The sequence below is a fragment of the Podarcis liolepis genome (assembly GCF_965112155.1).
Source record: "Podarcis liolepis genome assembly, chromosome: Z".
In the NCBI taxonomy this organism is placed as follows: Eukaryota; Metazoa; Chordata; class Lepidosauria; order Squamata; family Lacertidae; genus Podarcis; species Podarcis liolepis.
The window spans coordinates 33,872,195-33,889,335 of record NC_139570.1 but is presented as its reverse complement, the minus strand read 5'-3'; the positions used below and the strand labels follow the sequence as shown (position 1 = coordinate 33,889,335).

The 17,141-nt window shown below is 45.7% G+C and overlaps 1 protein-coding gene across 3 annotated transcripts in view; it reads right to left on the bottom strand.

Annotated features, from left to right (window-relative positions):
• VAV2 (vav guanine nucleotide exchange factor 2) overlaps nt 1-17,141 on the bottom strand; it is a 158,901-nt gene that overhangs the window by 40,292 nt on the left and 101,468 nt on the right. For all 3 annotated transcript variants that reach the window (XM_083485061.1, XM_083485059.1, XM_083485060.1), the window contains exon 3: nt 6,313-6,371. In XM_083485061.1, the coding sequence (XP_083341187.1) occupies nt 6,313-6,371 (59 nt within the window). The remainder of the gene's footprint in view (nt 1-6,312; nt 6,372-17,141) is intronic.

Here is a 17,141-nt window from a genome sequence, read left to right as displayed (position 1 = left end):
CATGAATAATAATAGCTTAAAGGCCCCGCGTCCTAAGGAAGCCAGACTATCCTCCACCAGGGCTTTTTCAGTGACGGCTCCGACCTGGTGGAATGCTCTGCCCCACGAGACTAGGGCCCTGCAGGACTTGATCTCCTTCCGCAGGGCCTGTAAGACAGAGCTATTCTGCCTGGCCTTCAGTTTGAATTAGCCTGATCCTCTATTCCCTTTTCCCTTTCCTCTTCTATGAAGAAACCCTTTCTGGGACCCCACATTTAAATTCTTCCCTGATCTCCTTGCTGGTCCTAATAGGACCAACTTGGCCAGTTAGCCCCAGTGATCATTTGATGTCTACTGACTGGGGTCCCCCCCTCCAAACGACCCCTGAATTTTATTGATATTGATGCTGCATTTTATGTTGTATTTTATGCTGCTTTATGCTGTCCTTAAGTCACATTTTAATCAATGTTTTATATTTGCTGTTAGCCACCCTGAGCCTGGTTTTTAAACTGGGAAGGGCGGGGTATAAATAAAATAAAATAATAATAATAATAATAATAATAATAATAATAATAATAATAATAATAATTACTATAGTAAAAAAAAGATGTGTTTGCTGAGTTTTAAAAAACAACAACTTACAAACCATAAAGAAACAAAGAATGACGGTTGTGTGGGGCATGTTATTGCAGTTGAGATAAAATAAACAGAAGGTGTAGTACAATTTTGCAGACATCCTAATAAAACAGATTCCACAAAGGAAAGCATTTTGGAAGTAAGAGACACAGATCGATAAGGTAGTCTTACCCCATATGCCTCCACTCAACCACTTTGATCAACGTAACTGGCCTCTTACAATTGCCACATAACGCTCATTCTGCATTTGTATGAAATCAATATTTTAGGCAGAGTATCAAGCAGTATACAACTTTTGTCTAACAATAGTAACAATAATGACTGAGTAGTGGCGTTCCCCTTCTCCAAGAAGGATATCCTACATGGATGGCAGACGTATCTCTGGGGCACATCTGCATGAAGAAGACGTCTGAAGAAAAACTCTGAAATGGTTTGCTGGGGAGTCTTTAAAGACCTGTAGGGCCTTTGGGGGCAGCTGCCACATGCCTGGTTGCTTTGACAACCGGATATTTATGCATGAAGCGGGATTTAGTGTACAGCTCTGCCATGCAGATGTGCACTGACTTGACCAACTGGGACATGGCATCAAGAACCAGCTCTTCAATAATTAAAAGGAAGTTGTCAAGTTCTTCAGGCCGAGAGGGTGACTGACGGGCCCTGAGATTTCTATTCCACCTTGCAGTAAGTAATTCCTCATCATTGCCTCTCTATCTCCAGCCTAGCTCTGCCTTTGAAGGAGTGCTCTTTGGTGTTCTAGGAAACGAAGCTGATTAACCCTCTGCTCCACCTGAATAGCCAACTGAACAGGCAAGCTTAGGAAATCAAGTTGACTTAAGGGTTGGCCCCTTGTTTTCCCCAGAAGCATTCATCTACATCTGTCATGGCCCCTGGAAAATTAATCCTCAGCAGTAAGAGTCCTCAAGCAAGTGGTTTTTCAGAAGCATTACTGCCTTCAACACTGGAGTTAGCATACAGAACCTAAGGAGAACCTATTTGGATCAGGCTAGAGGCCAGCATCCTGTTGTCATGATGACCAGCCACATGCTCATTAAGGGAACCCCAAAAGAAGGAACTGAACACAATAGCACTCTCCCCTCTTGTTCTTTCTGATGACAGGCACCCAGAAGCACCCTGCCTCCATTGTTGCTAATTAAAGGGTCAAATGACCTAGGGATGGCCTTCTGCATACTCTGCAAATGGGAACTACAGTAAATTCCAGCTCCCACAAATGGTGTGATGTGCCCTGAATCTACTGTGTATCCATTTCGTTGTGGAGTGGAATAGACCATATTTCATAGAACTGTGTTGACACTCTGGAGAAGACTAATCCCGCCATGGCGCAAGTAATGGAGTCCCCATACCATTTGTTTCTTCCTCCTCCTCCTTCCTGGACCTTTCTTACACTGCAGGGATTTTTTGTTAATTAGAGAATGAGAGAAGAGAGATTGGCGGCTCAAAAGGTATTACACACCAGTACTTGTTCCCAATTAGCCAAGCAAGCACCTCCGTGTAATTACAAGTGCTGGGTCATCATCCATAATTTTTCTGTCCCCTTTTCTTTGCCTGCAATGAGCATTAATCATGCCACATAAAAAGCAGGCTTACTTGTAAGTGGTATTCTGACCCCACTTCACCCAGGTGATCTCCAGTTCATAATTCTCCCTTTCCTGCAGCCTAAATTTCATCATACACTGATTAAAAATCTCCAAGAGGTGCTATTCTGGATTCAGAAGCATGAACTTTAAACCTGTGCTCCCCACCTCCATCTCCAAGTAGGAACATACGAAGCTGCCTCCTCCTGAGCTAGACCATTCGTCTATCTAGCCCAGTATTGTATACACAGACTGGCAGCAGCTCTCCAGACAGGGGTCTTTTCCCAAACCTGCCAGAAGATGCTGGGGATTGAACCTTGCAGGGTTTTGCTGATTATGCTACCACCAAATATGGTCCATTGGCAAGGCTCTTTGGCAGCAGAAGTCCAAGGCTGGGAAATATTCTCTTCTCCAAGCTGTGACTTACCGTATTTTTCGCTCTATAGGACGCACCGGACCATAGGACGCACCTTGTTTTAGAGGGGGAGAACAAGAGACAAAATTCTTCCCCTCTCTGCTCAGCGCCCCTTCAGTGAAGCAGCAGGAGAAACTGAGCCCCTTCCATTTCTCCTCCCGCTTGGCTGAAGGGGCGCTGCGCAGCTCTCCCTTTCTGCTGAAGCCAGGAGAGTCTTGCTCTCTCGGCTTCAGCAAAAGGAACCCGAAGCCTCCGGAGCGCAGCGGGAACTTGCGCTGAGCTCCGAAGGCTTCAGGTGGCTATCCCTAAAGCCTGGAGAGGGAGAGGGGTCGGTGCACACCGACCCCTCTCGCTCTCCAGGCTTCAGCAAAAGCAACGCGAAGCCTCCGGAGGAGGGAGGGAGCGCTCCCTCTGCGCTTATTCAGAATAGTGGTTTGCATGACCTACCAAGGAAGATAATAGCACAATAAAATTCAAAACAGTGACCATTAATTGCACTTCTATTCTAAATTCCATTTAGTTTAACTAACTCAGCAAAATGAATGAACTTGATTCAGTGATACCACCTTTTCAAAATCTAATAGTCATTATCTCTAGCATCTCCTTGCCTCTTGGTGCCACTTCAAGTAATCCCACCACCATCCAGTGGATGGTATCACCCACTTAGGGAAGCAATGCTCTAACCACTACACCACACTGCCCCCCTATGTTGACATTTTAGAGCACGTATTTCCCTGACACACTTTACTGAAAGGCTACTAAATATTCCAAGCTGAATTTTGCAGAGCTGGAGAGGAAGGCACGTGTGACATTGGGCATGACTACAGCTGCAGTGTATTAAGTCTAATCATAGCAGCACAAGAACAGTGGTTCATTAGAAACGGGTCTTTGTCGCATTGTGTCGTTCACAGCTTGAGCTCTGGAGAATAAACCCCCCTCTTCCCCAATGAGATATATAGGCAGCCGCTACCTGCACAACTCTGAACAGCAATTCTATCCTCTGAGGTTTAAGTAATTGCATTTACAAAATATTAAATTTTAAAACAGAGCAATACAGAAAATTGAGGATGTTGTGCATCCTAGCCCAAATCTCGCCGTTATGGTCTAGTTCTGTGCTGAAATCTCCCTTCTGGTTTCGTGAAAGTGTTCTTCCACTGAGAAAGAAGCTTCCATGTTGTTTTTTTCCTGCCTTGTTCTCAGGGGCACATAAGGAGTTTTTAAGAATATCAGAAGAGCCCTGCTGGACCAGGCCTATGGCCCATGCATTCCAGCATCCTGTCCTCACAGGATGCCCGTGGGATCTATCTGGTTTTAAAAGAGGATTAGACAAATTCGTGAAGGGCAAGGCAGCAATGCTTTTGAATACCAGTTGCTGGAAACCACAGGAGGGGAGAGGACTCTTGTGCTGAAATCCTGCTTGCAGGTTTCCTAAAGGCATCGGGTTAGTGCATGACGAATTTGAGCTCTTAATACAGGATGGCAAATATGACCTAGTAGGCATTACTGAGACCTGGTGGGATGAGACACATGACTAGAATGTAGAAATGGAGGGGTTCAACCTGTTCAAAAGGAATAGCTCAAACACGAAGGGAGGAGTAGGAGCATTCTATGTAAAGGATGCGTACACTTGTAAAGAGATCCTGGACCTGGACCTGAGAGTATTTGGGTAAAAATTGTAGGAGAGGAGGAGAAAACCCCCCAATGATCTTACTGTGGGTGTCTGCTATATATACCTAAGCCAGTCTGAGGACTTGGGTAATGCCATCCTACAGCAGATTCCCAAACATCCAAAAAGGAGACTTCAACTACCCAGATATCTGCTGGAACTCAAACCAATTCCTCCAAAGCTTTGCTGACAATTTCAGAAGGTGGAAGAAGCAATAAGGCCATAATCTATATTGGACCCGGTCCTCAATAACAGGGAGGAACTGATTGACAAAGTGGAAGTACTGAGAACTTTGGGAGAAAGTGATCAGTTCCTCCTGGGTTTCATGGTACAGAGGGAAGCGAAGTGTAGTTGAACATGCACACTGGACTTTAAGAAGGCTGGTTTCAAAAAGTTGAATGAATCAATGAACTATTGGGTGAGATCCCATGATCAGAAATACTGAGAGAATAGGGAGTCCAAAATGGATGGGGGTTTCTTAAAGGTGACTTGTGCCCTGTGCCGCTTCCTTGAGCTGACTCCAAGCATTGCTTATTTATTTCAGCAATGATAAGCTGCCTTTGAAGATCCAAGTTTAGAATAAATGGAGGCCACACTTGGGTTTGTGCAGGGCAGGCAGGCAATGCAGGGGAGGGTGAGGAGAGGAGGAGGGTGGGTGGGTTTTCGTCCAACCCTTCTGGCAGCTGATCCAACAAGACAGCGGGAGTGTTTGTTCCTGGGATGAAAGGCATTGTTTGCAAAGACCAGATCTTTGTTCCATGGGATTGCAAAAGAAACTTTCCACTCCCCAAAATTGGCTGTCCAGGGATCGTGTGAAAAGGGTTTTTAAATGTCTGGAAGTTGCATTTGTTGGCCAAGGAAAGAGGAACTCTCACATCCATGAGAATGATGTGAGGGGGTGCAAAAATCTGGAGGTTCCAGTACCTGCTGGAGGAAGAATATAATATAAGCCCTGCTGGATCAGGCCCATCTGGTCCAGCATCCTGTTCTCACAGTGGCCAGGCAGATGCCCCTATGCAAAGAAGCCCAGAAGCAGGACTTGAGTGTAATAGCAACTCTCCCCGCCAACTGGTATTCCAAGAGCATGGGAAATTCTGGTGGAGGGATTATATTACTTTGACACACACAGACAAAGGTAAATGGTAAAGGAGCCCTGGATGGTTAACTCCAGTCAAAGGTGACTATGGGGTTGCAGCGCTCATCTCGCTTTCAGGCCAAGGGAGCTGGTGTTTGTGCACAGACAGCTTTCTGGGTCATGTGGCCAGCATGACTAAACCGCTTCTGGTGCAACGGAACACGTGATGGAAGCCAGAGCGCACGGAAACGCTGTTTACCTTCCCGCCACAGTGGTACCTATTTATCTACTTGCACTGGTGTGCTTTTGAACTGCTAGGTTGGCAACAGCTGGAACTGAGCAATGGGAGCTCATCCAGTTGTGGGGATTCAAACCACCGATCTTCTGATTGGCAAGCCCAAGAGGCTCAGTGGTTTAGACCACAGCACCACCCACGTCCCACCTACACCAAAATCACCAATCTGCTTCACAACACCAAAGCAACCCCTCCCCCATCTTCACAGGTAAAGGCACCCCTGACCATTAGATCCAGTCGTGACTGACTCTGGGGTTGCAGCACTCATCTCGCTTTATTGGCTGAGGGAGCCAGCGTACAGCTTCCGGGTCATGTGGCCAGCATGACTAAGCCGCTTCTGGCGAACCAGAGCAGCGCACGGAAATGCAGTTTACCTTCCCACCGGAGCGGTACCTATTTATCTACTTGCACTTTGACGTTCTTTTGAACTGCTAGGTTGGCAGGAGCAGGGACCGAGCAATGGATTCGAACCCGTCGCAGGGATTCGAACCGCCAACCTTCCCATCGGCAAGCCCAAGGCTCAGTGGTTTAGACCAAAGCGCCATCCGCATCTTCACAGAGAAGTCAGCAATTAAACTTAAGAAAACCTGTTCTGCAGATTTAAGGAAACAATTTTGAAAATGAAGCAACTTCAAGCAAAATGGAACCCCTTACCTAATTCCTTTGTTTTGAGCGATGCTGTGATGAGATAGTCTGGAGACTGCCGATATCACCTAATGAAAGAGAGACAAGGATGGGTGTTAGAGACAGGTGCAGTTCTAGAGTCAGGTAACAAGGCTGTTATCGTCATGCAAGAAAGTCTCAGGTGGGAGTCGCATTTAAGGATCTGTTTCCCCACCTGTTAGAAAAGAATGTATTTAATTTTGGTATAATTGCAAAGCCATTGCTCACCTACAAAAACAATGATTATGTCAAGGAACTACATCTAAGTTTTACTCAGAATAGAGCCATTGAAGTTAATGAAGCTAAGTTCATTAACTTAGGAGGGGAGGGGAGTTGCTCAGTGGTAGAGCTTTGCAGACAGAATGTCCCAGGTTCATTTCCCAACGGCATCTCCCTGCCTGAAACCCTGCAGAACTGCTGCCAGCCAGTGTCAGCAAAACTAAGCTAAGTGGACCTAGGGGCAATTCAAACTGTCTTTCTGATCATCTCTTTCAAAGCAGCCGCCATAGTGAAGCATTAATTAACTTTTCTTTTTGCCTTATGAGAAAGACCACATTTGAAAAATAATAATAAATAAATCAGTACATATAACGGTAACAGCGTTTTACAAACTCACAATCAATAAATAAACATGGCTGCATTGTCCTTTTCATTAGTAATTCATACACAGTATGCAATTGCATAACCGCCCGCCCTCCCGCCCCCACCGCTTGAAGTCCACAGTGATTATTCACTAGTAGATCACTTATTTTCCTCTGCCCTCCTGCTTCTTCTTCTTCCTTTTGTGTCTTGTTAAGGCTGCAAGCCTGAGGGCAAGCAGCCCTGTTGCTGTTTTTATTGATTCGCAAGCCACTCTGGGAGCTCTTTCCTGCAAAAGAGCAGGGCGTTTTTAAAATAGGCTTTGAATGAATGAATGAATGAATGAATGAATGAATGAATGAATAAATAAATAAATAAATGTCCCAAATTGTAACTAAAAATCTGAATATAGCGAAAGGAGGTATTTTGCTAGGCAAGGATGGCATGATTCTCACACATGCTGAGAGGAGCTGTGGACAGGGATGGAGTCTTCCACAACTAAGCCTTATGATGAATGGTTGAAGGAAATGGGTATATTTAGCATGGAGGGGAGAAGACATCTTCAAATATCTGACGGGCTGTCACATGGAAGATGAAGCAGGCTTGTTCTCTGCTGCTCCAGAGGGGAGAATCCAATAGATCCAAAGGAAGAAAGGAGACTCTGACTAAACACTGGGAAGAACTTTCTGACTGCAAGTTGTTCAACAGTGGAATGGGCTCCCTCGGAAGGTGGTGGGCTCTCCTTCATTGGAGTTCTTTTGATAGCCATCTACCAGGAATTCATTGCAGCGGGGTTAACATACGAACATAAGAAGTGTCTGCTGGATCAGGCCAAAGGGGGGCCCATCTAGTCCAGCATCTCATTCTCATAGTGGGCAACTGGTTCGCCACAAGCTGGATTCAAGCACAAGAGCAGCACTCTCCCCTTATGTGGTTTCCAACAAGAAGCATTCAGAAACATTGCTCCAGCTGTGGAAGCAGAGCCTAGCCATTATGGCTAGTAGCTGTTGGTAGCCTCCTCCTTTTTCTTGAATTTGTCCAATCCTCTTTTAAAGTCATCCAAGTTGGTGGCCATCAATGACTTCTCTGGGAGTGAGTTCCATAGTTTAACTATGCGCTGCTGGGTTAGACTAGATTACCCTTGGTATGCCTTCCAACTCAACAATTCTATGACTCTTTGGGATGACACGGAAGCAAAGGAGTTCTCCTTATTGACCTCTTCTTGGCCAATAGGGGAATGTGAGAGGGGCTCTGTGTCTTTGTGACTGGGAAATTGTTCAATGATCACCTGTGCCTGCCTTCACCATTAGACCCATCATTACCACTCCTGTGCCTAACTGGAGTTGATGGGCTGCATCAAGTATTAGTCCTGCTCAAGTGCAGCCACCATCAAAATGACTAACGTAGGTTCATTCATTTCTATGGGTCTTTTCTAAGTAGAACCGATGGACCTGCATTAGTCACACACATTAAAGCAAAAACTGAAGACATCTGAAGGCAGCACTGTATGGGGACATTTTTAATGTGTGATGTCTTGCTGTGTTTTAATTTGTTGGAAGCCTCCCAGAATGACTGGGGTAAGCCAGTCAAATGGGCGGCATATAAACAATATATGATGATGGTGATGATGATGATGATGTCTACTCTGAATAAAGGTGTATGAAGTGTCAGGAGAGAGCAGTTCCTCTGATGGGGACAGGACACGTCATGTTCCTTCTGGGGTAGTGTGTCCACCTTTGGTTTCCACCCTGCATGCAGTTCTCACCTGTGGCTCCTAAAAGTTGTCAGAATATGACAGCAGCCACACCCTGGGAAATGACTTTGACTGGCCAGCTAAACCAGGTGGGTCTCAAACCCTTAGTAAATTAAAGACTTCCCCTGCATGTGAAGACAGGCTCCAGTGGACGAAGCAGACCAGACCAATAGTCAAGAAGGCAGCTTCTGCATGTCCTGTAGAGGGAAATGAGGGGCAGATGGGGCTCATCAGCCTGCAAAGGGAGCCCATCTCAGAGAAGGAAAATTCTAATCCTAAACCTCCGCTGCCTTGTGGAATATCTTCAGGAAAAGGCTAAGGATTAAACCCACACAAATCTGGATTAGAATCCCTAAGACGGTTGGATGGCGCCTTGTATTTCTGCAGCCAAGCTGGTGCCAAATATGTTGCTCTGCTTTCCTTTGCACTACATCAGTGTGGCTGAGGGAGGGGGGCCTTGTTGTCTGGGCAGCCCAGGACCTCCACACACAATGCCCAGGCTTGTGCCCCCACCCCGTGAAATCACTTCAGTGCTGCTAATGCAGGAGTTTGACCTCACCCCTGGAGGCACACTCCATTGTCTCTCAAGACAGACAGATGCTAACAATTACTCTTAATAGAGCTAATACAGTGGACGCTCTGGTTGCGAACATGATCCGTGCAGGAATGACTGTACTGGATGTTTTATTTACTTTTATTTCATAAAATTTATACAATGTATGATGGTTTTTAACAAAACTTCAAAGCAGTTTACAAAGAGAATAAAACAAAATTATCAGCAAAAGCAGTAAAAACTCTTCAAAATGTTTTTTAAAAATAAAATCTGCAAAAAACTTTTAAAAAAAGATTAAAACATGTACCAGCATTCTACATATCTAGGTAGTGTTGCCTAAACCAAAATGCTTTTAGCAGATGCTGGAAACAGTACAGTAAAGAAGCCTGCCCGATAGTTCCCATGTGTAGATACTGCCATGCTAAATCACAGGATTTTAGAGTTGGAAGGGACTGAGTTATGGGTGTAGGAATGGGTATTATGTTGCACCTGTATAAGTGCCAGTTCAGTTGAAAGCGATTAAAAAGAGCTGCACAGGCCTGTCCATTCAGATAGATTATATATAGATCTATTTATGTATGTATATATTTGAAGATAACATCCAAGGGATAGCTTGAGATGTAAATCTTCCTCTCTTTCTTTCTTTCAGGGAACTGTGGGTTCTTTTCCACAACTCCCTGTAAATAACAAGGGAAAAGCCATCCCTTCTGTTACATCCCGAGAGTGCCATCACCACATGGACATAGCTGTCACTCAGCATTTGTTAAAGGGTCAGACCTTCTGACAGGCTTATTAAAGAGAAGAGATCGATTCTTGGACAGAGTTAAATTTACCAAGCAAGCAGAAAGGAGAAGGAAAACAATGATCTGACCTACAAAAACAAAACAAAAAGAGATGAAGAAGGAGAGAGGTAACAGGCCAGAGGCAAGCCCATCTGCTTTTTGCTCAGACTTCCCCTGGTGTCTGTCTCTTAGGGAGACACAGCCACAAAGTACAGCCACAGCCCACATCATCTCAACCAAACTGCTCGAAATTTAGGCGTGATGACAGTAGTCCTGCCCTTTTAAATGAGGGGCCTGTGTGGAATAACAGAGGAGGGGAGGAGGGGGGTCTGGTTTTATGCAAGAGAGAAGGAGGGAAAGATGCAAGGGAGAGATTGGGAAGAGAATTTTGGAGCGGTTCTCGTTTTCATGCAGACCTCTAGCCAATTTATACTTGCTTAAACCAATAAAGTGAAGCCAAACTTAAATCAATTTTGTTGCTCTTGTGCCTAGGTCCTGCTTGCAGGTTTTCCATCGAGCATCTAGTTGCCCACTGTGAGGACAAGATGCTGGATCATGAGAAGCCTTCAGCCTAATCCAGCAGGGCTCTAATTATATTCTACCTCCACCACCGGAGGCAGCAAGTCTCTAAAGGCCAGTTGCTGGTGATCACAAGTGGGGAGCATGATGCTGTTGCACTCAGTTCCTGTTTTTGGGCTTCCCATTGGGGTATCCTGTTGGCCACTGTGAGTACTGGATGCTGGGCTACTGGCCTGATCCAGCTCTTCCTATGTTCTGCAAAAGGCTCCAAACCCCACACACCTACCTGCTTGATTTTAATACTTTTCATAACATCTTCAGTTTGAATCAACCAGGACAGGTGGGTGGGTGGATGGGTGGGTGGGTGTACATACCTTTTTTTGCACAGGTCTCCTGCCTTTAACCATGAGCCCCCACTTCCAACTCAAGCAAAAGTGTTTTAAGCAATTCAGTTTTGCAGCCCTGTCAACCACATCTTCTGCTTGCACAACCAGTTCTCAGCAGAGGCAAAAGATGCAAGGCAGAAATTTGTCATGAAGAAACATACAAGGCCCTATGGAAGGGGAACCTCGGTTTGCCCTTCCATGAGCTTGCCCTCCTGTGACTCTGAGCATGCCTGACACTTGGCGTGGCTGTTCCAAATGATGACAGACAGTCACACGCACACACTGACCCTGTGCTGCAGGCAGGCACGGAGGAGGAAGAAGGTGACGACCCTCCGGTGGCTGTGTGAGGGTCACAAGGGAGGCATCCTGGCTCATAAAGCAGAATTCTGCTGTTGCATAAATTAATTCAAATTAAGACAAATCTGAATAATCGCTTCTGCTACTGTTACCTGAAACAAGAGGTTCTGGAATTCACTGAAACCTGTTTTTTTTATTGTCTATATTTTAATAGATTTGTTTTTATATTGTTTTAATTCTATTAGAGTTTGATTACTTTTTAGCAATTATCTTTCAGCTTTCTGTATTTTATCTGTGTTGTTATAACTTATGTAAGCCACCTTGAGTCCTGGTCTAGAAAAACGGTGGATATAAATAAAACAACATCATCATCATCAACAGCAGCAGCAACAACAACAACCTCACTTCATCATCCCCTAAACGTTGAACATCTTATCCAACCATCGACCAAGCTTTAGAGATTCTGGCAGGCACACTCACATACTACCAAATCTACCATTGCAGTCTTGAGAGCTGGAAATCTGTTTTTGAAGATAAACATATAAACAAACAAAAAGTTCCAAGAAGAGCCTGCCTTAGTATTGTTCTCTAAGATCATCTATTGCCTGGGGAAATGCAAAACTACGAGGACTAGAATCTTACCTAGTTTTTAGGGGCAGTATGGTATTTATTAAGGGACACAGGTGGCGCTGTGGTCTAAACCACAGAGCCTAGGGCTTGCTGATCAAAAGGTCGGCAGGGGTGAGCTCCCGTTGCTTGGTCCCAGCTCCTGCCCTCCCCCCAGCAGTTCGAAAGCACGTCAAAGTGCAAGTAGATAAATAGGTACCGCTCTGGCGGGAAGGTAAATGGTGTTTCCGTGCGCTGCTCTGGTTTGCCAGAAGCGGCTTAGTCATACTGGCCACATGACCCAGAAGCTGAACGCCGGCTCCCTCGACCAATAAAGCAAGATGGGCGTCGCAACCCCAGAGTCGGCCACGACTGGACCTAATGGTCAGGGGTACCTTTACCTTTACTATGGTAGTATTTATTATTGCTGTTTAAAAGTATTAAACTATCACACTGTTATTGTCAAGGACCTAACATTTTCAATGCCATGAATTAGTGCAGAAGGAAGCAGGTTCAACCCCTAATGGGTTTGGGAAAGACTCCCTGCATGAGACTATGGAGAGGCCCTGTCAGCCAGTGTGTGCAGTACCAATGACCAGACTCAGTCAGCATCCTGTGTGCCTGTTTAAATTAACCCGAACCGTGAGGACTAGAATCTTGCCAAAGGAAGGGTTGCACCTCAGTGGTGAAGCATCTGCTTTGCATGCAGAAGGTCCTAAGTTCAACCCCCAAGAGCAAATCCAGCCACGGCTGGGAAAGAGTCTCCTGCCTGAAACCCTGGAGAGCAGCTGCCAGTCAGGGTAGACAATACTGTGCTAGATAGAACCCAACAATCTGGCACAGTGTAAAGGAGCTTTCCATGTTCCTATGCAATAAAGGCAAATTTCATCCTTGGATGAAAAAATTCCCTGGGATTTTTTTTTCTCCCCTCCACTAGCTCCAACAAGACTGAAAATGTGGAATAATGTGGCAGAGATCACACCCAATTAATATTTCAGGCCACCAGCAGGGGATCAGGAGGGCATCTAAGACCTCTTAGTTGGCGGTGGTTCAATCCAGCTGGAGGAAGCAACGGGTCAGCTGACAGCTCAGTGCACAGCAGTCCTCAGGAAAGGATAAAAGTTGGAAGGTAAAGGAACCATGACTTATTCATACGCCTCAATTCAGCCCTACGCTCAGAGGCCCCATGACACTGAAATAACAGTTCAGCAGCCGTTTGGTGTAACTGAAAGGTTATTAGGAAACCAAAACAAAAAAGCAAAATATAACCCACCTCTTTTTTTCTCCCCAAGCACTAAAAACAAATGAATAACTAAGAAACTGATCCCTTTTGCACAGATATGGGAAAGCTTTTTTCTGCTGCTCCAGAGGGCAGATCCCGAACCAATTGATTCAATAGACAAGAAAGGAGATTGTGACGAAGCATCAGGAATAACTTTCTGGCGGCAAGAGCTGTTCAACAGTGGAACCAACTGCCACGGAAGGTGGTGGACTCTCCTTCCTTGGAGGTTTCTAAGCATAGGTTTTGTGGTCATCTGTAGGTGGTTCTCTAGTAGAGATTCCTGCATTGCAGGAGATTGGACTGGATGGCCCTTGGGGACACCTTTCAACACTACAATTCTATGATTCTGTGACTCTAACAACTCTTTGAAGAGGAGGGCATGTGTGTTAACCTGATTGTGGGTATGGGGGCAGGCAGCAGATCTCAGCAGCTTGATTCTGCCACCATGAACAATAAGTATAGTACAAGAGGATACCATCCTTGTATTAAATGATAAGGCAGCTCTGGTTTGGGACATAAGAGCAAAATCTGGGTTCTGCTTAGGCTGGGCCAGACAGAGCTGTGCTGGCTGAGACTGGTGGGAGCTCGTTGTAGCTCAATGCACCAAGAAGGCATTGGGTTGCAGGAGGCTGGTCTAGTTGCATATCTAGTTGTACCTGCATTGGGTCAACCCAGTTTCCCCATTCTCCCAGCAGTCAATAATATGGCTCAGGGCAGAAATATAATAGTACCCCACACGGCTATCCTCGCAGCCGCAGCATTTTTAATTGGGAAAGGGTCTTAGCTCAGTGGCAAAGCATCTGCTTGGCAAGTTCCAGGTTCAATACCCAGCATTGCCAGGTAGGATTTGGAAATACTCCAATCTGAAACCATGGAGCACTGCTGCCTGTCAGTGTAGGCAATACTGACCCAAGTGGACCAGTGGTCTGACTCAGTAGAAGGCAGTATCCTATGCTCCTAAGGCAGTTTCTATATTCCTAATTAAAGAATTTCAACTTTCTCTAACATGATTATGGTTGGTTTTTTTCTCTAAACAACCCTAACAGGCCCTTCCAAAGGAAAGATGGATTCGGGAGAATAAACATCAGCAGAAACAGCAGACTCGAGGCACCCTCCTTGCAGAGTGGAGATAGCATTAGATTTAATCCCAGAACCATCTGCACATGCAAAGCCAGGAGGGTAAGGACGGCGTGTGGGGCCTGAGGAAAGCTGCTTGGGAAAGCAGGCAAGGCGGCCAAGAGCCCCTGACATCTAACTGGCTTTGGGCAGGAGACATTACTGCTGTCAGTAATGACTGACAACACACTGTGGAAGGTTTCCTATCACATCACATACCCCTGCAAATCTGGTCGAAGGACAGCAGGAGAAAAGAGCATTTAGCTAAGTGCAAAGCAGCGCTGGCAAAAACGGGTGCTCTTTATTGCTCGTTTTTAATTTTACAATCTGTTAGATTTCTTACTCCCACCCGTTCACTCTTGACACTTGAAGAGTAGATTTTTAGGATGTGAAGTGTAGATTTTTAGGACCCACCTTATTTTTGTGATTGTAAGTTGTTTCAAACTGATTTTAATATTGTGTTTTAAAGGTGCAAACAGCCCATGGACCTTAGGGTGATGGGCAAGTGAGAGGAGAAGAAGAAGAAGAAGAAGAAGAAGAAGAAGAAGAAGAAGAAGAAGAAGAAGAAGAAGAAGAAGAAGAAGAAGCAGCAGCAGCAGCAGCAGCAGCAGCAGCAGCAGCAGCAGCAGCGGAACATAAGAAGAGTCTGCTTGCTGGATCAGGCTAGTGGCCCATCTAGTCCAGCATCTTATTCTCACAGTGGTTAACCAGATGTCTCTTCTGGGAAACCCACAAGCAGACGTGGCTTCCAGCAGCTGGTATCCAAAAATCTTACTGGCTCTGACCACTGAGGCAGAGTATAGCCATTGATGACTGTCTTTTCCATGAATTTGTCTAATCCTCTTTTAGAGTTATCTAGGTTCGTGGCCATTGCTTCCTTCTACTTCTGAGTAGATACAGTTAGGAATGGGTTCCTCTCCACCCTGGCTTTTGAAACCTTTAAATGTAGATTTATTTTTTTTAGGACTCAATTTGTTTTTATGTTTGCAAATTGTTTTAAACTGTTTTCAATTAAAAGTTAGCAGGGTGGTAGAACCCAGGGGTGAGGTGTTTTTTCTGCCTGCACCTAGCCTATCAGGTCTTAGGATGTGGCGATGGGGGGGGGGGGAGAGGCTGTGTAGGAGAAGCATCGTATGCCCTAATGCACACTCAGCCCTGTGAGATTGGATGTGACACCCTGACGCAGGCGTGTGCTTCCCAGCATGAAATCCCAGAAGGAGGCCAAGCCACCACCTACAGAGTTTTCCACCTAACCATCAGGTCCCCTTAGCGCTGGGCTCAGTGGAGACGTCGGGCAGATGATCCCAGTGTCAGCCTAAGAGAAGCATCCGAACTTTACCAGCCTGTCTTCACTCCTGGCAGAACACCATCACCACCTTTCATGGAGTCAGAACTGCAGATTTGTAAAGCTGGAAGGGACCCCAAGGGGGGTCATAGAGTCCAACGCCCTGCAATGCAGGAATCTCAGCTAAAGCATCCATGACAGATGGCCATCCAGCCTCTGCTTATAAGTCTCCAATGAAGGAGGGCCCACCACCTTCCGAGGGAGACAGTTCCACTGGCAAACAGCAATTACCGTCAGAAAATTCTAGCATTACAGGTGTGGGGGGGGAGAGATTCCTCTATCCCACTTTCTCCATATCATGCATAATTTTATAAACTTCTATCACGTCGCATTTTGATGACTGTGAGTTATTTGAACTGTTTTTTTAATTATTATTTATACTGTTCTACTGTTAAATAAATTAACAATAATAATAGGCCCCCAAAGCTGCAACCTTCTCCACACAGGGAGCACAGGAAAAAGCAGGGTGTCACTAGATCACTGCACACCCCCCGCCCACAATTACAGCCTGCTTCGTAAAAGATCAATTATTTAGCTGAGCAGCACCTACCCACTCTCACTGCACCCTGCCCCACAAATACCATGTCAGCCCGCATATGGCGCCTGAAACACGACAACCCACTTACAGCAGATCAATTATTCATGGCCACTTCATGTCATCGCTGAACACATAATCCTAACCGCCCCTGTTACCCCGTAACACGTGTTTGGAAAACCATGGGAGACCGCAAGGCTAACGCAGCACCATCTATCTCTTATCCCTTTCCCTTTTTTTCCTCTTTCTTTTTTTGGTCGAAGACAGACAGAAGACAACAGGATTTTACCAGGTTTACAATGGATCCCCCCAGTAATGGGCCATTCCCCAACCCATGTGCCGTGAAGGAGATAAGAACACAAGACTGACTCTGCCAGGTCAGGCCTGTAGCCCATCTAGCACAGCATCTTGTTCTCACAGTGGCAAACCACATGCCACAGGGGCAAGCTTGTAAGCAGGATATGAGTGCAATAGCAAGTCTGTCTCGCCAGAGTGGTGCATGCTCTAGTTATCTCTCGCTTGGACTACTGCAATGCACTCTATGTGGGGCTACCTTTGAAGGTGACCCGGAAACTACAACTAATCCAGAATGCGGCAGCTAGACTGGTGACAGGGAGTGGCCGCCAAGACCATATAACACCGGTCTGGAAAGACCTACACTGGCTCCCAGTAAGTTTCCGAGCACAATTCAAAGTGTTGGTGCTGACCTTTAAAGCCCTAAACGGCCTCGGTCCAGTATACCTGAAGGAGCGTCTCCACCTCCATCGTTCTGCCAGGACACTGAGGTCCAGCACTGAGGGCCTTCTGGCGGTTCCCTCACCACAAGAAGCCAAATTACAGGGAACCAGGCAGAGGGCCTTCTCAGTAGTGGCACCCGCCCTGTGAAACGCCCTCCCACCAACAGTCAAAGAGAAAAATAACTACCAAACTTTTAGAAGACATCTGAAGGCAGCCCTGTTTAGGGAAGCTTTTAATGTTTAATAGGTTATTGTATTTTAATATGTTTAATGTTTAATAGGTTATTGTATGTTCTGTTGGAAGCCGCCCATAGTGGCTGGGGAAACCCA